Genomic DNA, 21,997 nt, shown 5'->3' with positions numbered 1-21,997 from the left:
AGTTACACAACCAGTCACAAGTAGGCAACGACAGCTACAGGAGGAACTAGAGCTTTGCTATTCTGTATCACATGCCCCAAACAGTTGTTTTGCACAACTGAAGAGGCATGGTTTTAGGAAGCCTTATGTTTGTTTAAATCTTGAAGACTTTAGGAAGAAGTGAAGGAGCTTTATGGCCACTTTACATATAAGAATACTTTGCTTGAAAAGAACTAGCATTTTTTTGCAACACCACAAGCTTTTTCCCTTTTTTATAAACTAGGGATGCCTACCAAGCTAGCTGAAGTTTTCATTGCCTAGGTATGGACTACCATGATACAGAAAAGCCAGTAGACAGAAGTAATTTCACTTCCTACCGTGCAGACAGCTTGTGTCAGATGCTTGCATCCCTGACGATGATCATTATTCACTGCATCAGCTCTTTAAAAGAAAAAGAGATTTAATAAAGTGAAGACAGGAATTCAAAACGCTTTTCAGAAATTTAAACACAGAACTTACTGTCTCCGATACCAGGAAAGGACTCCATGTTCTAGAACTATCCAGTAGAGTTTCCAACCAAAAAATCGTGAGCTCTAAAAAACCCAAAAGAATTGTAAAAGGCCAGGTAAGGTTAACAGCTGAAGAGTTAGCTTGAAGGCTCTTACATAGAACTGGTAGTCATTAGGAACACATTTCAGGTTTTACATATCTTGGTGATCACAGCAACCTGAGAATACTTCACAATTACAGTGCTATTCTCGTTTTTGGAAATATCTAAAGACAAAAGTGCTGTTGAGCCTGTTATTCAGTTAGAACTTAAATATTAAATATTAAAATGCTGATTTTTTTAATATTACAGGGGTTGTTGATCACCACAAAATTCTACATTGTAAAAGCAAATAAGAAACAAAAGACACTGGGATATCCAAATACAATATTTTACCTTCCACAAGCTTTAGTATATAGTCCTGGTTTAAAAACAGTTTCTTGTATTACAATTGTGAGTGAATACCTAGGAAAATTTACACTGAAGAAAACTTCAAAGATTTCATTAAGGAAAATAAAAATTAAGTATTTATGTAGAAAAATCGAGAAACTTTTTTGTTTAAGCAAGGAAAAAAATAACCACTTGAGTATCAGAGCAAAACAAACTTGAAACAACCATTTGATTGACATCTTCCCTCAAAGTTTTAAAATTTCCAGAAGGTGGAGAACTTGTGGCAAAACATTAGCAATAGATTATGAAAGATATTATATTAGTCATAGATTAAAGACATCTATTCGGGAAAGAAAAAGAAACAAAGCAAAACCCATTTTGCCCATCACACAGACAAGGAATACAAACTAACCACAGTTAAGCTTTGCCACAGAAATTACCAAGAAATGGAGACTTTAGGGACTGAGGTTAAGGTCAGAGTGCCATGAATCTAGTAACTGCTCCACCCAGCCAGCCCATCTACAATTTATCCAATATACCAGACTAAAGTAATTTAACAAATGTATTATTGAAAAGTTCCATCATGCATCAGTTCTTACTGAAGGGCAGAAAAGCACATACTGACATACTTTGAGATTTTACAAGCTATTTTAGAACAGGAAATAAGGCATACCTTCCATAGGAGACCTTCATATCGTCTCAGAGGTTTGTTGATAACCTGCATAGAAATTAAAGCTCATGTAGGAATAGCTCCAACTAGACAGCCTCGGAATTTGAAGTGGATATAAAAGCTCCTACCTTTCCGGTTTTACCTCCCAGTATCAGTTTCATTTCGGCACCTTGGGCTAGATCACAGGGTGTCTGATCTGTTTAGTAATCAAGATGGGGCATGAGAATTTGATGCAAACAAACCTAGATGTACTTAACTTAAAAACAATCTGACACTCTGTTTACCCATTAAAGTTTGGTCCCACAAGCATCTACATTTACTAGGAACTGGGGAATATAAACTCCTCAGAGGCAGAAGACTAGAAAGGCTCTGAACTTTTGTGCACTGAACTGTCCTTCAGAGTTCTACTTGCCACAGAGAGGCTTCTGCTTTTACTTGAGATTTTTATAGCTGAAGAGCTAAAAATTAACAGTTCAGAACACTCACAAATATCAAGACAGAGACGTTTTTAATCAGATGACAAGTACACAGTTTGCATAACATCCGAGTAAAGTTCTCCTGGATTTGCTCCCATTAGAAGCCACCTTCTGAAGAGTCACTTTGTCTGGAGCACCTCTTCAAACTTACCACTCCTTCTGTTACCTGTGTTCAGTGTTTAGCATCAAGAAAACAAGTGTCAGACACATTTCACGGTTATGACATACAGCAGGTAAATTTTCTAGGAATGGGTAAGTTTGGAAAATAACAGCATATATGCTAAGTATTTTGCTACAGTTCTTAAGTCTCTTGCAATCTGGTCAGTGTTGGGCTTCTTTTATTTGTGATACAAAGCTTTTAAAGCACTGTAAGATTTTCCCTGAACACTGAGTGATAAGTAACATAGCTTATTAGATGCTGTTGAATTTGTCTCCTCTTAACACTTTATGTACTTTCATTTGGTACTTACCATTTTTGTTTCTTATTTTAGGATCTGCTCCATTTTTTAGAAGTTTCAATGCACAGTGCTTATGGGCACGATATGCTGCACAGTGCAATGGTGTGTTCCCCATCTGATCTGTACAGTTGATATCAGGTGGTTTGGGTTTGTTCAACTGGGAAAAAAAAAGTTTTGCTTACTTATTATTTTTTCTCCCCAGGTGCCATGTTCATTCTTTTGAAAGTTAGCTTTTCCTAACTACGATGCTTCAGTGCAGATCTGGCAACAAAGAGGGCATGTAGCAAGTATTATGAGAAGGACAAGGACTACAGCAATTAAGCAAGATGTTTGGCTAGAGTAAGGAACTTCTCAGTTTTTTGTTTGCTATAATCCCTTCTGCTGCACAACATGAAACATTTATCCTGGTCAGCTGCACAGTGCCAGAGAGAGTTGCCCAGCAATATGAATGACTGAACTACAATGCTAGAATGGTCCTGTATGATTCTACTGTCAAAATTTACCATTTCCTCTAGAAGACTCCCAGGCACAGTCTAAAAGTCAGCACAGGCCAGTGCTAAATCCTGTGTTGTCACCCTGTTTCAGACAGTAAGAACTTCATACAGAAGGGTGGCAGGCTTGCCAGTCTCAGTGACAGAGCTATCATACACCATTTGGAAGCTCCTAGTACAGGCAGTCTGTTACACAAACAGTTCCACTGCACTCTGAAGTCTAACTATTGCGGAAATTAAGGTTAGAGCAACTATGTAACAGAGGAAACCCAAGTTCTACCTGGACATAATATGAATGTTTTGAGAAGCTGTCCTCAAAGAGAAGGGTCATTAAGCATGACACTATTAAGTGCCCTAAAATACAACACTTCTACTCAGATATATGGCTACTGGATGTGTACAAGGGGGTTGGACGCTATGATCCTTAAAGGTCCCTTTCAATATAAACCATTCCAAGCCAAATGGGACTACCTTAATAGAAAGGCTATGCTACTGTTAAGCAGTGACAAGCAGTGCATGACAACTTTAGAGAAACTCGATTTAAGCCTTCTGCATTAGCTATATGCTATCTTAAGAGAAATTACTCATAACAACAGAACACCCATTGGAGCAATTCAACGTAGCATCAACAGTAACCACCTTAAAAGTGCTTCAGTAATAGTCAAATAAAGGATAAACTCCTGCAGCTGTTATTTACAGTTCAACTGAAAAGAGAACACAAGTCAAGAACAAACAGCTTGGGGGAGTATAATATCATTAATACTGAGGTCAAATACTTCCTGAGGATTCCTAGGTTTTAGCTCTTTCCAACCAGTTGTTTTACATCTGCCTTATCTCTGCCTCCTGACTTCTTGCCTCCAGACCTTTTAAACGGCACGCCTGTGCTTTCAGCAGCTTACACCATATTGTAAGTATTTTGAAGGAAGTTTTGTGCATTGACTCAGTGACATAAAAAGCTCTCCAGTCATTTCAGCAAACGTACAGTATGTTTTTGAGAACTCTTAGGAAGAACACACTAGTTTTGGTTCAAGTAGACTAAAAAGCTTGGGTTAAGGTTCAACTACTGAAGGTCTAGCTTTTAATAGCAAAACACAAAACACACTGGGATCTTGTAAGAATCTTGACAGAAGAGACACACAAAAGCCAACGCTATCATTTGACTTAAAGAAACTTCAATAGAATGAGCAGTTGTAAAGTTAAAGTGCATGCTGGAAAAGGAGGGAAAAAATTAGATCTGAAGCGCAATTAGAAAGCTTAGAGGAACTGCACCGTTAAATTATCTCTTCCAGACAACTGTGTTACAATATGCAGTACAGTTTTTTGGTAAAAATAATCAAGATAAAGGAGAATTAACAATAAAAGGGTATCTTTCAAGTAAGTGGCACACTGTTCCAAAAGCAGGGCAGTAGAGACTAAATTCTGGTGTGTTAGGTCTCAATAAAAGCAGATGTAAGCAGCCAATGTTTCATGAGTATAACAGTCTGCTAATAAAAGATACACTAGGAGCAGAAAGGCCTGAAAATCAGTAGGTAAGTATGAGGAATTCTCAAGACAAAGGGCAGCTCAGAGAGCTACACCAGCTCTCCACAGAGGTATTAACCTAAGGGTAGGAAAGTCATGAAGGTTTACACCACAGAGCTGTAAGTGGAAAAAGTTCTTTGGACTTCCTCAAGAATCAGCGGAAGTATTAAAATTGTAATTCAACAGTCACAGGTCCAAGCACTCACTGAGGGATTCCAAGAAACACCTGTTATGACTTAAGAACTGCCTCAGGGTCAAGAATGTGATAAGTACTTTGAAAAGTTTTAGAGGTCAACATATATCTGTCCTCACAAATACAGATCTCAATGATACAAAATATTTTAAAAAATCACTTAGAAACTAAAACATTCACAGGAACAGTTACATGTGCATGCATGGTTACATGGTACATGAGAAAAAGCACAGCTCTTTAATGACAGACTTCTATGAGGAGTCACCTTTTTCTTATTTTTTCTGCATCAGTTTAATGCTTAGTCAGCAGGCATGCAACAGATGTTACAAGTTATTACAATCAAGAACAGATCCTTATGCCAATGTATTAATTGCAATTAATACAATCATACCAGTGAATTAACACACTATTTTTCTACATCTTATGTACTGTGTACAGCTCTGGTTCTCTCTCCATTTCAAAGAGGACAGTACAAAATGTACAAATAAGAATTACAAGGATGACCAAAGATTTAAAAATTTTCCATGCAAGGAGGAGTTAGAAAGACAAGGGTTCTTCAGACTAGGAGAGACAAATTTAGAGAATGGAAATAACAAATTTTGAATAAGTGTTCACTCTGTCTTCTAGACAGAAAAGAATTTCAAATTTCTCAAAATACAAATCTCTAATTTGTGAATTTTCCAGTAGAAGCAAGCAGAAGTATTCAGACTGATTTGATGTCTTAAAAGGTATTATTACAGGTGCTAACCAGGTAGAAAGTATTCCACACTGCATGTCTTACTTCCAAGGAAACTCTTCAGGACTCACAAAAGCCTGAGTTCAAGCACTGAGACCCTGCTTCAAAACCCATCTGGATATGGTCCTAGGTCATCTGCTCTAGCTGATTCTGCTCTGCAAACAGGAATTGGCACCCTCCAGCCTCAATTCTTCTTTGATTTGCTTCTCCAATAACCTTTCCACTCCACGGTATTGTTCAGTTTGAATTACTATGAGTGTGCACATGTGCACGTAACAGCTTTCAATTCCTGCTCAGCCTGAAATTGTGTTATGCACTGAATTTGATGTCGTCCATTAAAATGGATGTTGACTGTCCATTAGAAACTACAGAGACTTCAGCTGCAATGGGTGCTAACGACAAAAGCTTACTTTCAAGATTTAAAATAGGCCGTACTATAGTGAAAACCTAGGCACCCACGACATTAAAGTATCCACAAAAACATAACCAGCTTACACCAGTAGATCTAGAACTGCTATTTACAACTAACTGAGGAGTATTTAGAAACATGAGAGAAGCTAAAAAACATTGTTTTTCAGTCTCCAACAGGAAGGCTGGAAAACCCTTGAAGGTTTGGCACTTTACCAATATACCACAGTCCACAGCAGTAATATTCTGAAGTCACAGCCCTTTGGAATGCAAGGCCTAATGTCTTATGTTGTTACATTAGCATTATGGCTTGAACAACTTCACACAAAAGTATTACAAGTACTTGAATTCTTACCAAGGCAGTCAGCTTCCCCATTTCCCCCTCTCTTGCTGCTCCTAAGAGTTCTTCTTCCAGTTTCCTTTCTTGTGTCCTTTCCACTGCTATTTAAAAAAAACCCCAAATTTAAGGTCAGTTTCAATGAAGTAGCACATAAAGTACAGCATTCAAGAAACTGTATCAAACCAAGCGTTTCCAGTATTATCCGAGATGGGTATAAATGAAATATTTATTCAGAAAAGTCTACGTCAGAGCAAAAATATGTTCAATACATGTAATATTTGACAAGATATGTAAAAGTGTATACACACGCACATATATATGGTTGGTTTTTTTTTTAGACACAACCCAACCTCACTCCCTTTAAAAAGCAAAAATAGGGGAACTATGCAACATCCCATCAGATCTTCCCTGTGTTCTTTTCAATTTCTCTTCTCTTCCTATCATCCTACAGAAATTTCATTCTTCTCTAACAATTCAGCAGATAAGCAACATAAAGGACTTTTATCTGTAACTTGCATGCAGAATCAGAAGAGAGTTCACTTTTCATATACACAGTCTGTGCTATTGGACACAGAGCTTCAGCAGTATTTAGGGGTATCACATAATAATACCAGGAAGCAACACAGTTCTTGAAATCTCCAAAAATCTAAGCAGTGGGCATATGTAAATATTTGGACACAATCTCACTCATTTTCAATACCTGTAAGGCAACAGAGCAAATGTGGGGAAGGGTTTTTACTTTTTTCTCCTTTTGACACAACCTGTAAGATTGCAATAGCAAGTCCTAAACTTGATCCAAAAATGGGCCACCTTTGAAAACTGTTCAGAATTTTGCTTTTTAATGATTTTGTTGACACAAAGTCACTTACTATTCTTGAGTTTTTTCTCTGCCAGTGAGCTAAGGCTTTGACTGCCATATACCATTCAGAGCTGTACCAAGTATTACCCCCAAGAAGGCTGAAATTGTTACTTGAATAATGCTATTGGCATTCAGGATACTTAACTCTCCAAGTCACTTGCAGACATATTGTGGAAAAAAAAAAACTTCCAACTGTCAGTACTGCAGAGAGGAACAAAAACCTATGACTTTTTTCTTTCTAATAACCAAATTTAAAGCGAAAATTCAATTGAGCTTCAGTAACTTGCAGAAGAAAATCAGCTTTTAGAATATACAAGTGTTGAAACAAATGAGGTTATGAACTATTAAAGTTACCTTCCAACATATTCCTTATGTCTTTATCATGAGTAACTTCTTTTGCAGTCTCTCCACTCCCATTAACAATAGAAGTATCAGCATTGTGCTGCAAGAGTAACATCACCACCTCCTGGAAAACAATTTGAAAAACACTGCTTATCTATGTCTGTTACAGCAAGGCCACAATCAGGCTTTCCAGCTACTGACATCCTGTAAAACGAGCTGTGTAACGGCTTCTCACCATGGCTGACTTACAAAAACAGGAAGGGATGTTTTAGAGATTGAAGAGTGGGACTAAGAGGATTGCAACCTTCTCTCTCACATCGGTCAGGCTGAAAGAACTAACAAGAGATTAGTTACAGCTGAACAGGCCCACTCTGATTCAAAAGCTGGTGTACCTGGTGTGAATGCTGAATTTAACAGATAAAAATAGTACAGTTGGCTCTTTTGATTAGAGACTTTAAGTAATCACTCCTTCAGAAGGGTGAAGAGGTTATCCATTGAGGCAGTACTGGTTTGGGAATGATGGCGGCACGTGGGGGAAAAATCAAACTAGTCTTACATTATAGGCCTATAAAAAGCTCTTTAGTTCTAGTTTTCTATAAAGAAACAGCACTTCCAGACATCAAATGGACCAGTGTGTCCTAATTTACAGTTTTTAGCCCTCCATGTAAATTTCTTTTGTAAATATTGTTTCTCCTAACTAACTGCATCTCTACTCCTTTTCCTGTGTCAACCATACCAGGCACAAACACAAATTAATATGTTGTACTTTAGCAGCTGATGAGAGATCTTCACCCTGGCTTCCACACGGTAATTAGCACCTGCAGCTAGAGGTAGCGTTATGCTTCAGCAGTTTCTCTGACACACAGCAGAAGCAGAACAGAAGCAACATCAGTTAGTTACAGAGCTGATAGCAGGTTTTTTTCCACTGTAGCACTCAACTGTGTATCTTTCTCTGCCAGCAAAATCTTTGCCAACAAAAAGCTAAAAAAATATGACAAAGAATACAAAGGAAATCCATGGACCAGTATTCTCCCATCTTCAAGAAAAGATATTTGTACCATGTTTTTGTTTTGGACAGTTATACTAGCTACGCAATGTGCCTAGTCATTTGAACACGCTGTACCAAAACAGGTAAATAATCTTTAGACACTGTACAAACATGTTTTTGAAATGATCTTATTGCTAGTACTTCTTTAATAATTCCAAAATTGAGGCTTACAAAAAGGCAACATATTTTACCTTACGTCCTGTGAAAGCTGCACGATGGAGTGGAGTGTCCCCCATGTCATTCAGCACATTCACGGCTGCACCAGCCTAAACAGCAAGACCAAAAGATACCGAATGTCCTTCCAACAAGAACTACACAGTTATTCCCTCTGACTGAGAGGAAGGGGAAGACAGTACAAATCATATCAGAACTGTAACACAGCCATCCTGGAAACAAAGATACATTACATATACAAGCTTCATAACCAACATTCTATAAACTGTTTCAAAAAGGAAAAGCCTCCTGCATTTTTTCCAGGTATCCCTCTCACTTTTAAGAATGTGGTATATGGAACATAAGATTAACACCCGGGGCAGGGGGGGTGTTGGTTTGGTTTACATTTATTGGGGGTGGCTGGGGAGTGGGGTTGTGTATTTGGGGGTGGGTGGGTTGGTGGTTGAGGGTAGGCATTGGGGGAAAAAAAAACAACTTAATGAAAGAACTGCAGTAGTACTGTATAACAAGCATACATATATTATTACATATGTACACACAGTAGCACCAGCCTCCTGGTGCTCCTGATTTAGCAAGTGGTGTTGTTCTCTCTAGGCACCTATTGCTATTCCTTCACTTAGAGTGAAAACTTCCATTTCAGCATTAAGATGGTACCATCTGAAACTTAACCTTTCTTCTCCTTTCTCTCTTCTGCAATCTTTGTCTTGAATCTCCTTTCCTTGTCTTATGCAATTTCTCCAACCTGTACCTTTTATCTGACAGGACGACTGATAGCTGCACTGCACAGACACTGTTCCAGGAAACCAATAAATCCTATCCTTCTTTCTTTCAAGATCTCTTCTACACTGCTTTACTTAACCTCTCAAAGGGTCAGAAAAAGGGCAGGACATATTTAACTATCACATATGTTTACATCACATAATTTAGCCAGGTCACTGCTGCCTGCCTAAAGTTAAATAATGAACCTGACCAGTTCCAGAGCTCTGTTTCTGATAATACCTCACTCGCTCTTTGAGCACAAAAATCTAGGCACAAGTACACAGACACAACCTGTATATGCTGGGCTTCCAGAGGCGCACAGCCTGCTTTATTATTCAACTTACTCTTCAAATAATACTCTATCATGAGCCAAAGTTACATACTCTTCCAACTCTGGAAGTGCTGATAAATGCATTAAGTGACAAAACTTTACCTTTTGCTTTAAGTAGCCCTCTTGGATTGAGAACAGCATTATCTACTAAGCAAGCATGTAGGCTAGAGAAGAACTTCTCAAAGAAACTCAACTTTATTTCCTGCTTTAGAGTCATGATAATGGCTGGTGGCCTTTATTCTGAATGAAATTCAAGGTTAGATTAGCTACCTATGTGTTCGAGGCTGTTTAGCATGTTCCTTCCATCTGCAGCAAAATCTTTCAAACACGAATAGGGTATAATACAGTTAGGGTTGAAGCTACTCTGAGAGCTGAGGGTAAAAAAAAATAAACTCAGAAACAACTGCAAATGCAGTGCAAACATGGCTATGAAAATACAAACAGGTCAGCTTTGACAACAGATGTTCACCATTTCAAAGTTCATTATTTCAAATACATTAGAAAGAAATCATGAGTCAAACTATGTTAGCTCGTGCCTGGAAAGAAACACATACCGGTTACTTTGCACAGAATTCTGGACATACTTCTATGCACAACATAAAGGTAGATAATGCAGATCATTTTGCATTTGAAACACTGAACTGTCTTGTACAACTCAGTAAACGAAACTGCCTAAATTATATACTTTATGTACTACAGTAAGCAAGATCAGGCCCTTGAAGCATTTGCATTATTGACAAAAGCTAAGACTTCCATGAGTGCATACCTATACACATTTTTAATTCCTACATTTGGGTGGTTACCTAGACAAACACACATACCCCATGAGAAAGTCAGATAAGTACTGATAATTGTAAACACTGTTCAGATTAACAACTGTACACTACTGTACAGACTTCCAGTGTCACTATTTTGGGTCCTTGTAAACTAGGCTGATCTTAATACTGCAACTATTCCATTCCTTAGTTTTAACAATCAGTTATTTCCATGTTACATGCAGATAAACTGTAGGAGTGGCTCTGCCTCTCTACAAAGCCACCTTTCTTCTATCACAAAAACCTGAATAAATACCGTTTCTAGCATAACAAAGAATTTTCTGCCTTACACACACAGGCAAGTAGAAACATACCTTCAGCAAATCCTCTACCACAACAGCATGTCCAAAATAGCAAGCAAGATGAAGAGGTGTCCAACCCATATTAGATTTACTTCTACCTAAAAGACAAAATAAGTAAATTAAATTTTGTCACACAATACAAAAAAATCTTGTCATGTACTTAGATGATCATTCTTCACAGTAACAGAGGAGGCAAGGAGGCTAGAAACATCAATACTACTCACGTCATCAAAATTACTAAATCAGGATGCAGTTTGAGAATGTTAAGATTCAAACCTACAAAATATTCCTGAAAGGAGAAAGTCATGTAGTCTGATGGTAAATAAAACTTTTGTTTTCATGTAATACTTTGTTCAACAGTAGCAAGAAGCTTCAATTACTTTCATTAACTATGAAAACAGTACATGCAAGTACACATTTTTCTCTTGTTTAATCAAAAACCTGTTTGGTTTACCTGACTCTTTTCTACATACAAATGAGAGGTAGGACAACCCATCTTCCAAATAAAGAATTTTTTAAAAAAAAACAAAAACCCGGGTGGGACAACTTAATGTTAAGACATTTTTTGTTGTCTTGTGCTCATTTCATTTTCAATAAAGATAGCCTTTCTAAGCATCATGATTTGAAATCTTTGTGCGCTGTAGAACTCATGTACCACCTACAGCTCTAAGCCTTTGCAGGAATGATAAGCGCAGGCACAGAAGTGACCATGCAAAGAAAACTATGATTTATGATTCAAAAAGCAATTAACATGCTCTGTAAGACTGGCTGTACGAATGAAATTCAAGAACTGTCCTACAGTTGCTTCTTTAAAAGCAAGACACTAAAGCATTAGAGATTACTAAATTAATAATGCACAATACAATTGAATATTAGAATTGGAATGTATTAATCTAAGTTGACGTGCTTTGTTTTTACTAAGCAACAGACCTACAGCATTGTAAGCACCACCTAAAAGCTATCACTTTGTATTTGGAAGAAAAATGAAAACAAGGCATTTGAAATTGTTTTGAAATTACTGCCACAATTAAGTTTTCCCCTTTCATGTATCCCCAAGCATTGATACTTGGAACACGCACAATATAAGTTTGCCCTGAGGAGACAAGCCACTAGCATAAGGAAAGAGAGAACTGCTGAGAGTCTTGCAAGTTCATCACTCTTTCTGCTCTCATATTACAAATTAACATTAGAATGTGGTTCACAGCTGAAATATTTCTTGTAATTGTTTCCAGCTAACATTTTTGCCCTTTATTTTTGTTACTTTTTTGTTACATTTTGCCTATTTCTTTTGTTACTTGATTCTCTTCCTTTTCAACATCTTCTGTTGTTCCAACCCCAGACCTAATGTTTTTCCCTCATCCCAGTCTGGCCTACAACAGAGTTCCCGCCCTATGCGACTGATGGGTTAAAGTACCTGAGAAGATAAATATTTTGTGGATCACCAACTCTGGGGCTGCTTATGCTGGATAACATACCAAATGGACGTCATTCAACCTTCAGTCTAGTAAGGAAGAAGGTTCTTTCAAAGAACACAGGATAGGTCCAAGTTTCACTGGATTCATCCAATTAGCCCAAGACATCATGAGTTACAGCACTGACAAGACAATACTGCTGCCAAGGAATTCAGTCACAGAAAAAAATCAGGATCCCATCCAGATTTTTAGTTCTTACTGGATAAAGTGCCAAAGGCCCTTGTTGTGCATGCACTCTGAATGTTTGCATTTCTGATGTTAGCTGACCAGTTACTTCTCGAGCTCTTGAGGTGTTTGTTACTTCTCTTCAAGTAACCACAAGTGTTTGCGCTTTTTTATTATTATTTTAAACCAGGACATCATTACACAGGGGAGAATGCAAGGACAAGAATGTAGAACACACACAAAAAAATTTCCCCTACCCCTCCAAACCAGTTCTTTGCTTTGATGCCAGTTAACTTCAAGTCTCAAGCATTACTGGTTTTTTTCAGAGAACAGAGACAAGCTAGGCAGTTATTTCCTGGTTGTGTTCTACTAGGCTACTGTGCAGTCATTCAAATGGATATTTTGCCATAACACTATTGACCATTGATCTTATTTTACAGTTTTCTCACTTTGCAGAGTCCTAGATATTCTATTTTCTGGTATTTAAGGAGAATGAGCCAACATAAACAGCCTTAGAAAACATAATTGTTTTGGATGAAACCTGGGTTTAGTGCTGTTTTAATGTGAATACCTTCTTTTGAAATCATTGAACTGAGAAAACTGGAAATGGAAGTTCACTTCACGTGGCTGGATTCTCATCAAGCAAGTCTTGCTTATCTGCAGCTAGAATCCAGTCACAACAGTGCAAGTACAGGAAGCTTGGATTTATTTTCTCCTCCTTTGCTTTGGCTGAAATCTAGATGTTTGGGATCACTGTTGTCAGACTTCATACTTGTAAACCTAGAGCACAGTCTCAGATATAAGCTCACCCATGGAAAGACAAGATAGGTTTCACAAGATGTTGAAGGTAGGCTTTGACACCCAGGCACATCAATGCGTCGGACTTACACACTCCCAAGGCACACTCTGGGGGAAGTTTACACTACCTCCAGTACAGCCTCCCACCTGCTCCAAAAGTACTTTATTCCAAGCCAAGTGTCACTGCCACATCAGATGCAAGTCCTGAAGGAACTGCTGCAGCATTGAAGACATTCCCCATACCCTGACTTTCTAGGGACATCTACTTATCCAGAAGGTAATGACAGAAGGACAAGAGGCTGTAAGGAAGAGAAGAAAGATTGAGGGTTGCAAAAAGTTGCAGTCTACAGCCTGTATTTTAGTTAATCATCATGTGGTTATGCAATTACTATCTGGTAGTGCCTAACAGATCAGGTTTTGTAGCAAGACGTAGTGCTTTTACTAGTGAGGAGGCAGAATGGCAGGGGTAGTTACGCTGCAGATTGAGGCCGTTTGGCTTGAAATTGTCTTAAATCTATTTCCAATGGAGTACTCTACAGGAGCAGAGTGATTGAAACAGTCTCTGAAGAGTGACTGTGGAATAATAGAGTTTTAACTCTGAAGTTTCATACAACCACAACAGTTCCCAAGAGAACACTTCAGCTACGCTTTGCATCCTCTAACATTTAGAGGAATCAGAACTTGGAATTTATACATAGCGAAGTCTCTGCTGTTCATATTCACAATTATTTTGTTTAACCTGAACTACCACCAGCACGTTCCCTCTAGGTTCCTACACCTCCCACTAGCAAGCATGTATTAGCTGCCTGGCCATGTACTGCTAAACTGGAAGAACAGCTAAGCACCATGTTTCCTTTAGTCAGCTAAGTCTCTACTATGCTGCAGACTTTCACAATACTAAGACTTGAGTTTGAGCATAAACGCTGAGCAGAGACCAGTTTGCTCGACATAATACAGGACTGAAGATTATGCTTTCTTCGCTTCATTTTATGTTTAAGAACACATATGAGAAGCTCTGAAATCTCTTCTAAGCACAAGACATTTCAGCAACTTGTTTGTGGGTGTTGCATATATCTTTAGGTGCTTTCATTCCAATTGTTTGGGTACTACATATGCTGTCATGAAAATTTGCAAAGAATATACTTGTGAGGGTGGAGGACTTCAGCACCATCAAGCTCTGTCTAGTTCCCTTTTAAATTGTGAACTAGCGCAGTAAAGATGAAGTGGCAAGGGTTTGGGATTTACAACTTGTTTTGCTGAGGTGAGTACATTATCTATTGGGAAAACACAGACGTGGCTGAGTAAAACAAAAGGATGAGTAAACTGATGATTAAGAACAAGACTTGGGGAAGGGATAGAGCTTGTTTAAAGAGCAGTGAAGCCTGTTATCTAGGGCAAGGTGTTCCCTCTGTCATGGCTGAGAAGAAGCCTAGTTGCTCTCTCCCTTCTCCTTTTTGCAGTGCTACTTAACAGTTAAATGCTGAACAAAAATACCGACCTGTACAGAAAGACTGGGATGCACATCCACTTTTTTTGAAGCAACCAGAAACACACTCATGTAAATAAAGAGAAATATAAAGCTACTAAAAGAATAAAGAAATAGGGCAGTCTGCAATTGCTAGCAAGCTTGCAAATGCAGCCCCAGTTTGAAGTTTTAATGCTCAGCAAGTTGCTTAGCTATAACTACTGTAGCTATGCACATGCAAAACTTCAGTGTTGGCCAAATACTTAGATAACTAGCAGTTTTGCTTTCTTTTCCCAGGTAACCTAGTATACTGCTAATGGTAAAAAGCATATATTTGTCTCAACCATTCCTGCAAATGCCAAGAGATGTAGCTGCTCCTACTACATGATAATGAAACATGGCCTAAAAAAAATAAAATAAAAATCAGAGCTAGCAGAGCACAAATAAATGACCTAATCTTCTCTGCAGCCCTGATGGAAGCTCTTTACCTCCCCTGAACCATGCCCTCGCATCTGTTTAGTATTACAAGCTCTGAAATTGGCATAAGCATGAATACAAGCAAAAAGAGGTACTGATTCTTTGTCTTTCTGACACTTCGGGCCTCTGTGAATTACTCTGAGGTCTTCTAAATTACAATTATCTGTACTCCACTTTTATGAACTCTCCCCTATGCAAGTATGGCCTTTATTCACAGGGTAAAAGCAGCTAAGTGTTTTTTATTACTCTACTGAGCACTCCAAAGAAAGCAAGATTATACTATCAGCAACAGTTTCACAGCATGTGGCTTTAACAGTGAAATTACGAACATTTGAGGAGGGCTACTAACCTTTACAGTTGATATCAAAGTTTATTTCTCCTTTGTCCATGGTATCCAACAGCTGTTTAACTTCTTCAGCATTTCCATTTCTAGCATCATGGAGAAGCTGCTGTTCTGCTTCAGTACTCATCTCTAATAAAGATACGAAAGAACGAATTCTGCAATCTCTTATGCTGCTATAAATTATGGCTTAACATTACGTCACTTTTATCCGTTGTTTAATACTAACACTGGCATGAGAAAGCTAATTATTTCCTCTGTGGAACACAAGTAATGTGCAAGCTCTTTTCAACAATCCAGCACTTCATCATGCCACTAAGAGGCATTAAAATGCCTTATACAAAGCAGTTAAATAACAAAATATCCATGCTTTCTTGTTTCTCAGTTTTCTAGGTTCTAAATGTGGCTTGGGAGTTTGGAATGTATGCCACAAATGAGGCAAGCTTTCCTACAAGCATAACTAGTAAGCACCTACTTTTTCCTCATCAGGTTTCCACCTTTACCCCTAAAGGTTAGGTTTCCAGAGGCAAGGAGTTAAAAAAATAGTAATTATGCATGCCTATTAGCCCAAGTATTTCTTCAGAATTAATTGAGACTTATTTTGGCTGCCAGCCCCAGGGAACAGAATCTGTTTTCACATGGATGAATTTGCATGGAGGTCCCAGATACCCATCAGTGACTGGTACTATCAGTGCTGAACTCAGATACCTGTTCCCCTGCTCCTGCCTTGACTTAAAGGGGAGTCAAGACAAACAACTTTGTAGATTTGACCTTATCTTTAAGAAACACAATAGTATAATATAAAGAAGTAACAACTGTAAAACATCACTAGGTAATGCTCATCTTACCATTGCTCTTGAACTAAAAAAAAAAAAATAAAAATCAGTATTTACATCTGTCAAGAAGGGAGAAAACAAATCCTGTTACCATAGCTATTTTTACAGCTCTTTATTGGACAGGGAGCCTTAGATCTTTGGGCAAGTGACACTGCTACTTACCGCGTCTCTTGCAGAATACAATTATTAGGCGATATCTTAACCAATCTTTTTCCACACTGACAGAATCACAATCTGAAGTTGTTTTGCTGCTTTTTAAATGTTATTACAACAACTAGATCCAGACGCAACACAGCTCACCACAGGCAAAAAAAAAATTAATGTCCTATTTAAATACACTGCTTCTTGACACCTCTTAAAAGCAATTTTAAAAGCAGCCTCAAAAGATTGTGCTGCAATACACAATTTATTGCTGCTAAAAGCAACAGTAAAAGAAGAGGTTGTCCAAATTTAGTGTCTCCAGTTTAGCGTCTTCCCATGACACACTAGGTCTACCAGATCGTGCAGAATCTAGGCTACTAGTCAGATTGTTGCAGAGATCATTACTGGCCTCCCATAGTTAGCTCTCCTATACCAGCAGAAGTTTGATTGGTCTCACAAACTGTTTACACCCTGCTGCATTGGTCAGGCAGCTTGACCACACCACACACACTCATAGCTGAAACATGCAGGGAGCCCTTTGACTACTGCAAGATGAAAAGCCACTCAGCAAGAAAAGAGACAGTGAGAACACTGGGTAAGCAACAAAAAGCCTGTAACAGTGACAGATCTTGTAACATTCAAGACAGAGACAGAATCTAGAACAGGACAGACTGCCAAAGAGCTAACAATAGAAAAGAGTTTTCCCCTAGCTTTCGCTCAATCAGCAAAGGGAAAGAGCAAATCTGTTTTCCAAGAATTTGACAGGGAGACTAAGCAAGCCCTTTCTATCATGTTTCAGAAGAATAGACTGGATCAGTCCTTGCAATCTATCACAGACGTGGGATACAAATGCCTTCTCCAGCAGTGGTTATAGACAATACTCCTGCTTGTGCCAACTTTTCAGTTTTACTACCAAAAAAACCCCCGAACAACAAACCACCAGTACTAGTCCTCCTTCTAGTAATCCTTCAAGCCCTGAAGCTACCTTCTACTTTAACAGGAGTCTATCCACTTGTCCAAGGCAACACAGCACAGTTTGTTGTTACTGGGGCAGACCAAAATCACGTATGTTAATATATTATCAGTCTGTAATACTTTCTCTGAGGCTGAGTGATATTGTTTCAGGGGCAGACAGAGAATGCAAGCACTGAGAATCATACAGCTAAGAGGATAGTTAGAGCTCATTTTGCTGGTCTGCCCATCAGCAATGGGGGTGGGGTGTGTATGGGAGCAAAACTCATCTTTTGTTTTCACCCCCTCCCACACACTATTTCTTTAGCAATCTCTCAAATGTCTCAGATGAAGCATGCTCCTATCATTACCCTGTATCATTTGTCAACATCCCACATACACAGCAGGTATGAATAGCAATGCACTTTCAACATATTAAGAACCTGCAGTTTCCATCTGATATTGATGAGAAGGAAAAAAAGGCTGCTTGGGAAGGGAACCAAGAAGCTGATCCAAATGCACAACTCTTGTATGCAGCAAGCGCAGCTACACACATAAGCAGAATCTTAAATAGCTTAAAATACACAGAAAGCTGAATCACTGTGTAAAACTATTTGCATGATTTTTCTCCCCCCAAATAGCCATCAGGTTAAAACCACCAATTTGTTTACACTCTTACAACAAATATTAGCAGTAGAGTGATATGCATAGTAACATGGCTAAGGAAGGTCTGTCCGCCTCACTGGTTTAGTCTCAAAGACTTTGCTGTTTAGGCCAACCTTCCCATTTCAAATACACTTTGTAAGCTTGAAGCATGCAATGATGCGGAAGAATGGCTGGCTATTACTCAGTTAGAAGGATCACTCACATGAAAACGTTCCTACAATCCATGCTGGAAAGTGGAACTGCATGCAGTAACTCATCAGACAAGTGATACAGAACCTGAAGTTTTCGCTAACAAGCTAAATAGAGTGTCTAAATGAAGCTGGCAGCAAAAGGGCTCTTAACAGGACTTAGCATAATCTTGAAAATACAGTTTCAAGCAACAGGATTTGCTCTATAATGGAGTTGAGCAACCATCAGCAGAAGTCTGAGTGGCAAGTTTAGAGTATGGAAAGAAAATGACACACAGGCACTCAAAAGCTATGTGCTTACAACTCAACTGTACTTCCCACACCCGTATTCCCCTGCAGGCAAGTTTATTTAATCACATGATGCACCACCAAAAGAGCTCCAAAATCCTCACCCACTAGTTTTGAGGTAGCGAGCCAGACCATCAGCACTGAGGGAGAAACTTAATAGTTTAGTTTGGATTTATTAGGCATAAGATACTAATAGCAGGTTAATCTATATGAATTGCGCTGCCCATATGCAAAAGCTACTAGTCACTTAAGAGAGCTGACATGTTCAGTCAGTGGTGTTGCCGCCATTACCTTACTCCTTTAATCAGCTAATATAAGTTAAACTGCCTTTCACAGTCCATCTTTACGCTTTCTGTTATTGAAAAGCTTGTATGGTAGTCTCTACAGTCACTGATATACCATGAGAAAACACCACAAAACCAGTATTTAGTGTCTCCTATACAGCTGAGATGTGACTGCAAGGCACTTCCACTGAACTCATTAGGACTACTGGAGCAGTACTTGGCTGCTAATTGAATCTTATCCTTTAAGAAGGTATAAAAAATAGCATTGACATGCTCTGCTTTTATCTTCTTCTATGAGATCTATGCCAGAGTGATCTCATGCTATTACAGCATTTGTCTGCACACAGAGGTTGTTTCCAACACAGAGTAGAGCTCTCAGGTTAGTAATCTGCCTGCATGCCTGCTGAAGGGAGTTTTGCAGAATGCTTAATCACAGAAGGCCACCTAACAGCTGATCTACAAACTACCAACCTTACTCAACCACTAGGAGAGAGTCCAAGCCAAAAAAGGTGCTTTTCTTTCAAAGCAGTTTACAAAGACCTAAAGCACCATCCCCCACCACAGGGCAGCACAATTGATAAGACCCAATTGCTTTTGCTTTGGGTTCTTCTGCTGAGGCCTCCTGCCACGTACACATCCCAGAATAACAAGAATACACACTAAGCAGAAGGTGGCTAGTTTTCACTCTGCCACAGCTTGACAAGTGGCAATGCCAGTATTTGATGTTAAGGTTCTGAGTCAGCAGCCACTGGTTGCATAGGAAGCTTTCTATTTGTGACAAATAGTAAGACTGGTAAAAAGCACAGCACTGGCTAGTATTTCAAGAGATCTCCTTCCAGCAATGAAGACTAGATTCCTGTAGAAAAGGGTGATACTCGCTCAGGAAGACTTCTTACACGTCCCAGCATGCACACGCTATGATGTGATGCTTTTAAAGGAGGAGGACAAAATGCACTAAAACCACACAAACAGACAGAACCTGTCTACAAACCCACACAACACACTGCACTGACAGGAGCTGTTCCAAGAAGAAAGAGTTGCAGTACTAGAAGCATGAGTGATGTTATCTAAAAGCAGTTATTTCAAACTTCCAAGTAAAGGATTCTAGAAGTTGAACTTGCTTCTGTAACAGTTTCATGGTACCTCATGTGCAAGAACCACCTTGTCTAAAAATCAAGTTACTGCCTGCTCAGTAGCAATTAACACAGATGCAACAACACAGTATCAATTCAATACCATTGCCAAGGCAATAGGTAAACTAATCCTCATTCTTAGGCATCTCCTGGCTGTTTGTGCTGCACATAGTTTCTAGTTCTGTTACATCAAAGACTTTCAGCCCAAGAGCTCTGAATAAGCTTACCACAGCTAGTGTGAGATCCCACCGGATCAGCAGGCAAGCACAGTGCCAAGCACCGAAGAACTTCAGCAGAGCCGCTGGAGTTCTCCACGCGCTGGAATCGGGCAGTTCGTTTCCGTACCGGTAATTAAAACACTTTTTTGAGGCGACAGGCCCGCGTGTCACGGCAACGGCACTTCTTGCCTACGGGAAAGGTGCGCTCAGACCGCCGCACCGGCCCCCGGCCGCGGCTACGGGGCTGCTGCAGGGAGAGGGAGGAAGAGGAGGAGGAGGAGGAGGAGGATGGGGGGGGGGGGAAGGCCCACCCGCGCCCCACAGCGGGCCCCCACACCGCTTCCCAAAGGCCAGGGCTCCCCCGTGCCCGGCTACCGAGGCTGCCTCCGCTTCGGCTCCTCAGCCCCGGCCTCCGGGCCGCTCCCCCGCACGGCTGGCCGCCTCACGCTGACCGGCTCCGAGCGGGAGAGGCAGCGACAGCCGCACCACACCCCGGGACACGCTCCTGGCAGCTCCGAGGCCGAGACGACGCCTGAGGCTGCCAGCGAACCGGGGTCCCGCGGGGCGGGCGGCCCGGTGGGAGCAGGCACCCCCCTCACGCACCGCCGGCCCCGCAGGCCTCTCCGGCCCGGCCGCCCTGCCGCGCCCCTCGCAGCCAGCTCCGGCCGAACTTGGCGCCCTCTCCCGCCCCGCAGGCACGGGCGGGCAGCGCCGGCCCGGGAGCAGCCCGGGGAGATGGGGCAGCCAAAGGCGTAACACGGGCAGCAACAAAACAAACGCCGCGGCGGGAGGACGCGTCACCTGCCGTTCCCCAGTCCCCGCTGCGCGCCGCGGAAGAGTTACGCGGGCTGGGCTGGGCTGACCCGCCGCCAGTCTCGCCGCGCCGCGCCTCACCGCTCCTGCCGCCGCCCGCCCCGCTGTGCCGTACGCACCGGCCCCGCACGTGACCGCCGGCGGCGCCCCGGCAGCGCGGGCCGCTCCCCCCCCGCCGCACGGGGCGGGCGAAGCTCCGCCCCCCTCGCCACGGCCCCACCCCCCGCCTCGACCACCCCGGCAGGGCCGGGCGGCGGGGCCGTTCCCTGTGCGCGGGGCAGGTCCCGGGGGTTCGGGGGTCCCCGGAGCTGCCGCGGGTCTTGCGCCCGCCCCTTCTCTGAGAGGAGCGAGCCCACACCGGGCGCCGGCGGCCGCTCTTCCCAGGGAGGGACAGCGATGCCTGCGAGCCCGGGGCTGCCTGGCCGGCCGCTCTGCGCTCGCTTGGGTTCGCCTGGTGGGTCGCGGCGCCGGCTCCCCCCGCCCTCAGGGCGCCCCGGCCTGCGCCGCTGCGGAGGGGAGCCGCGGGGCGGAACGGAGAGGCGGCGGGAGCGCGGGCCGGCCGCCACGGGGGCGTAGCGGCCTCGGGAGAGGGCTGTGAGGGTGCGGGGATGGTGTGTCCCCAGAGGGGACAAAGGGCCTTCCCGGGAATCCCTTCAGTCTCATACACAAACGTGATGCGAGTAAAAGGGAATTGTGAATACGTTACCCTCCTGAGAACAGCGTGGCCAAGAGTAACCTAAAAAGTGAGAGGAACTGGGTACTGCTGAGGACAAAAAGCAAAGTATTCCCTTCCTTCAAGGCCCTTTGGCCCACCGCTCCTTCCCAGCTGTTTGCCCTGCCCTTATTTATTCTCTGCTACACGTTTGCTTGGAGCCAATAGCCAGCACCTTGTTTGTCTGCCTTTAGCATCTGAGAGGGGTTTC

The 21,997-nt window shown here is 41.4% G+C and overlaps 1 protein-coding gene across 4 annotated transcripts in view; it reads right to left on the bottom strand.

Annotated features, from left to right (window-relative positions):
- The window catches only part of OSBPL1A (oxysterol binding protein like 1A), a 78,479-nt gene extending 57,267 nt beyond the window's left edge, over positions 1–21,212 (bottom strand). The window contains exons 1-12 of one of the 4 annotated variants that reach the window (XM_055798364.1): positions 21,063–21,212; positions 20,271–20,450; positions 15,566–15,688; positions 10,852–10,937; positions 8,650–8,724; positions 7,423–7,534; positions 6,225–6,310; positions 2,533–2,677; positions 1,715–1,782; positions 1,590–1,634; positions 499–572; positions 357–420 (exon numbers count right to left, since the gene is read on the bottom strand). In XM_055798364.1, coding sequence (XP_055654339.1) covers positions 357–420; positions 499–572; positions 1,590–1,634; positions 1,715–1,782; positions 2,533–2,677; positions 6,225–6,310; positions 7,423–7,534; positions 8,650–8,724; positions 10,852–10,937; positions 15,566–15,686 — 876 coding nt within the window. In that variant the 5' untranslated portion in view covers positions 15,687–15,688; positions 20,271–20,450; positions 21,063–21,212. Of the gene's footprint in view, positions 1–356; positions 421–498; positions 573–1,589; positions 1,635–1,714; positions 1,783–2,532; positions 2,678–6,224; positions 6,311–7,422; positions 7,535–8,649; positions 8,725–10,851; positions 10,938–15,565; positions 15,689–20,270; positions 20,460–21,062 lie in introns of those variants that run through there. The other 3 variants (XM_055798366.1, XM_055798365.1, XM_027795157.2) reach the window with 3 other exon arrangements.
- Positions 21,213–21,997: the final 785 nt, after the last annotated feature.

This window comes from Falco peregrinus, chromosome 3 (assembly GCF_023634155.1).
Source record: "Falco peregrinus isolate bFalPer1 chromosome 3, bFalPer1.pri, whole genome shotgun sequence".
NCBI classification, from domain to species: Eukaryota; Metazoa; Chordata; class Aves; order Falconiformes; family Falconidae; genus Falco; species Falco peregrinus.
Note: the sequence above shows the minus strand (reverse complement) of the source record. Positions and strands in the feature narration are given on the sequence as shown.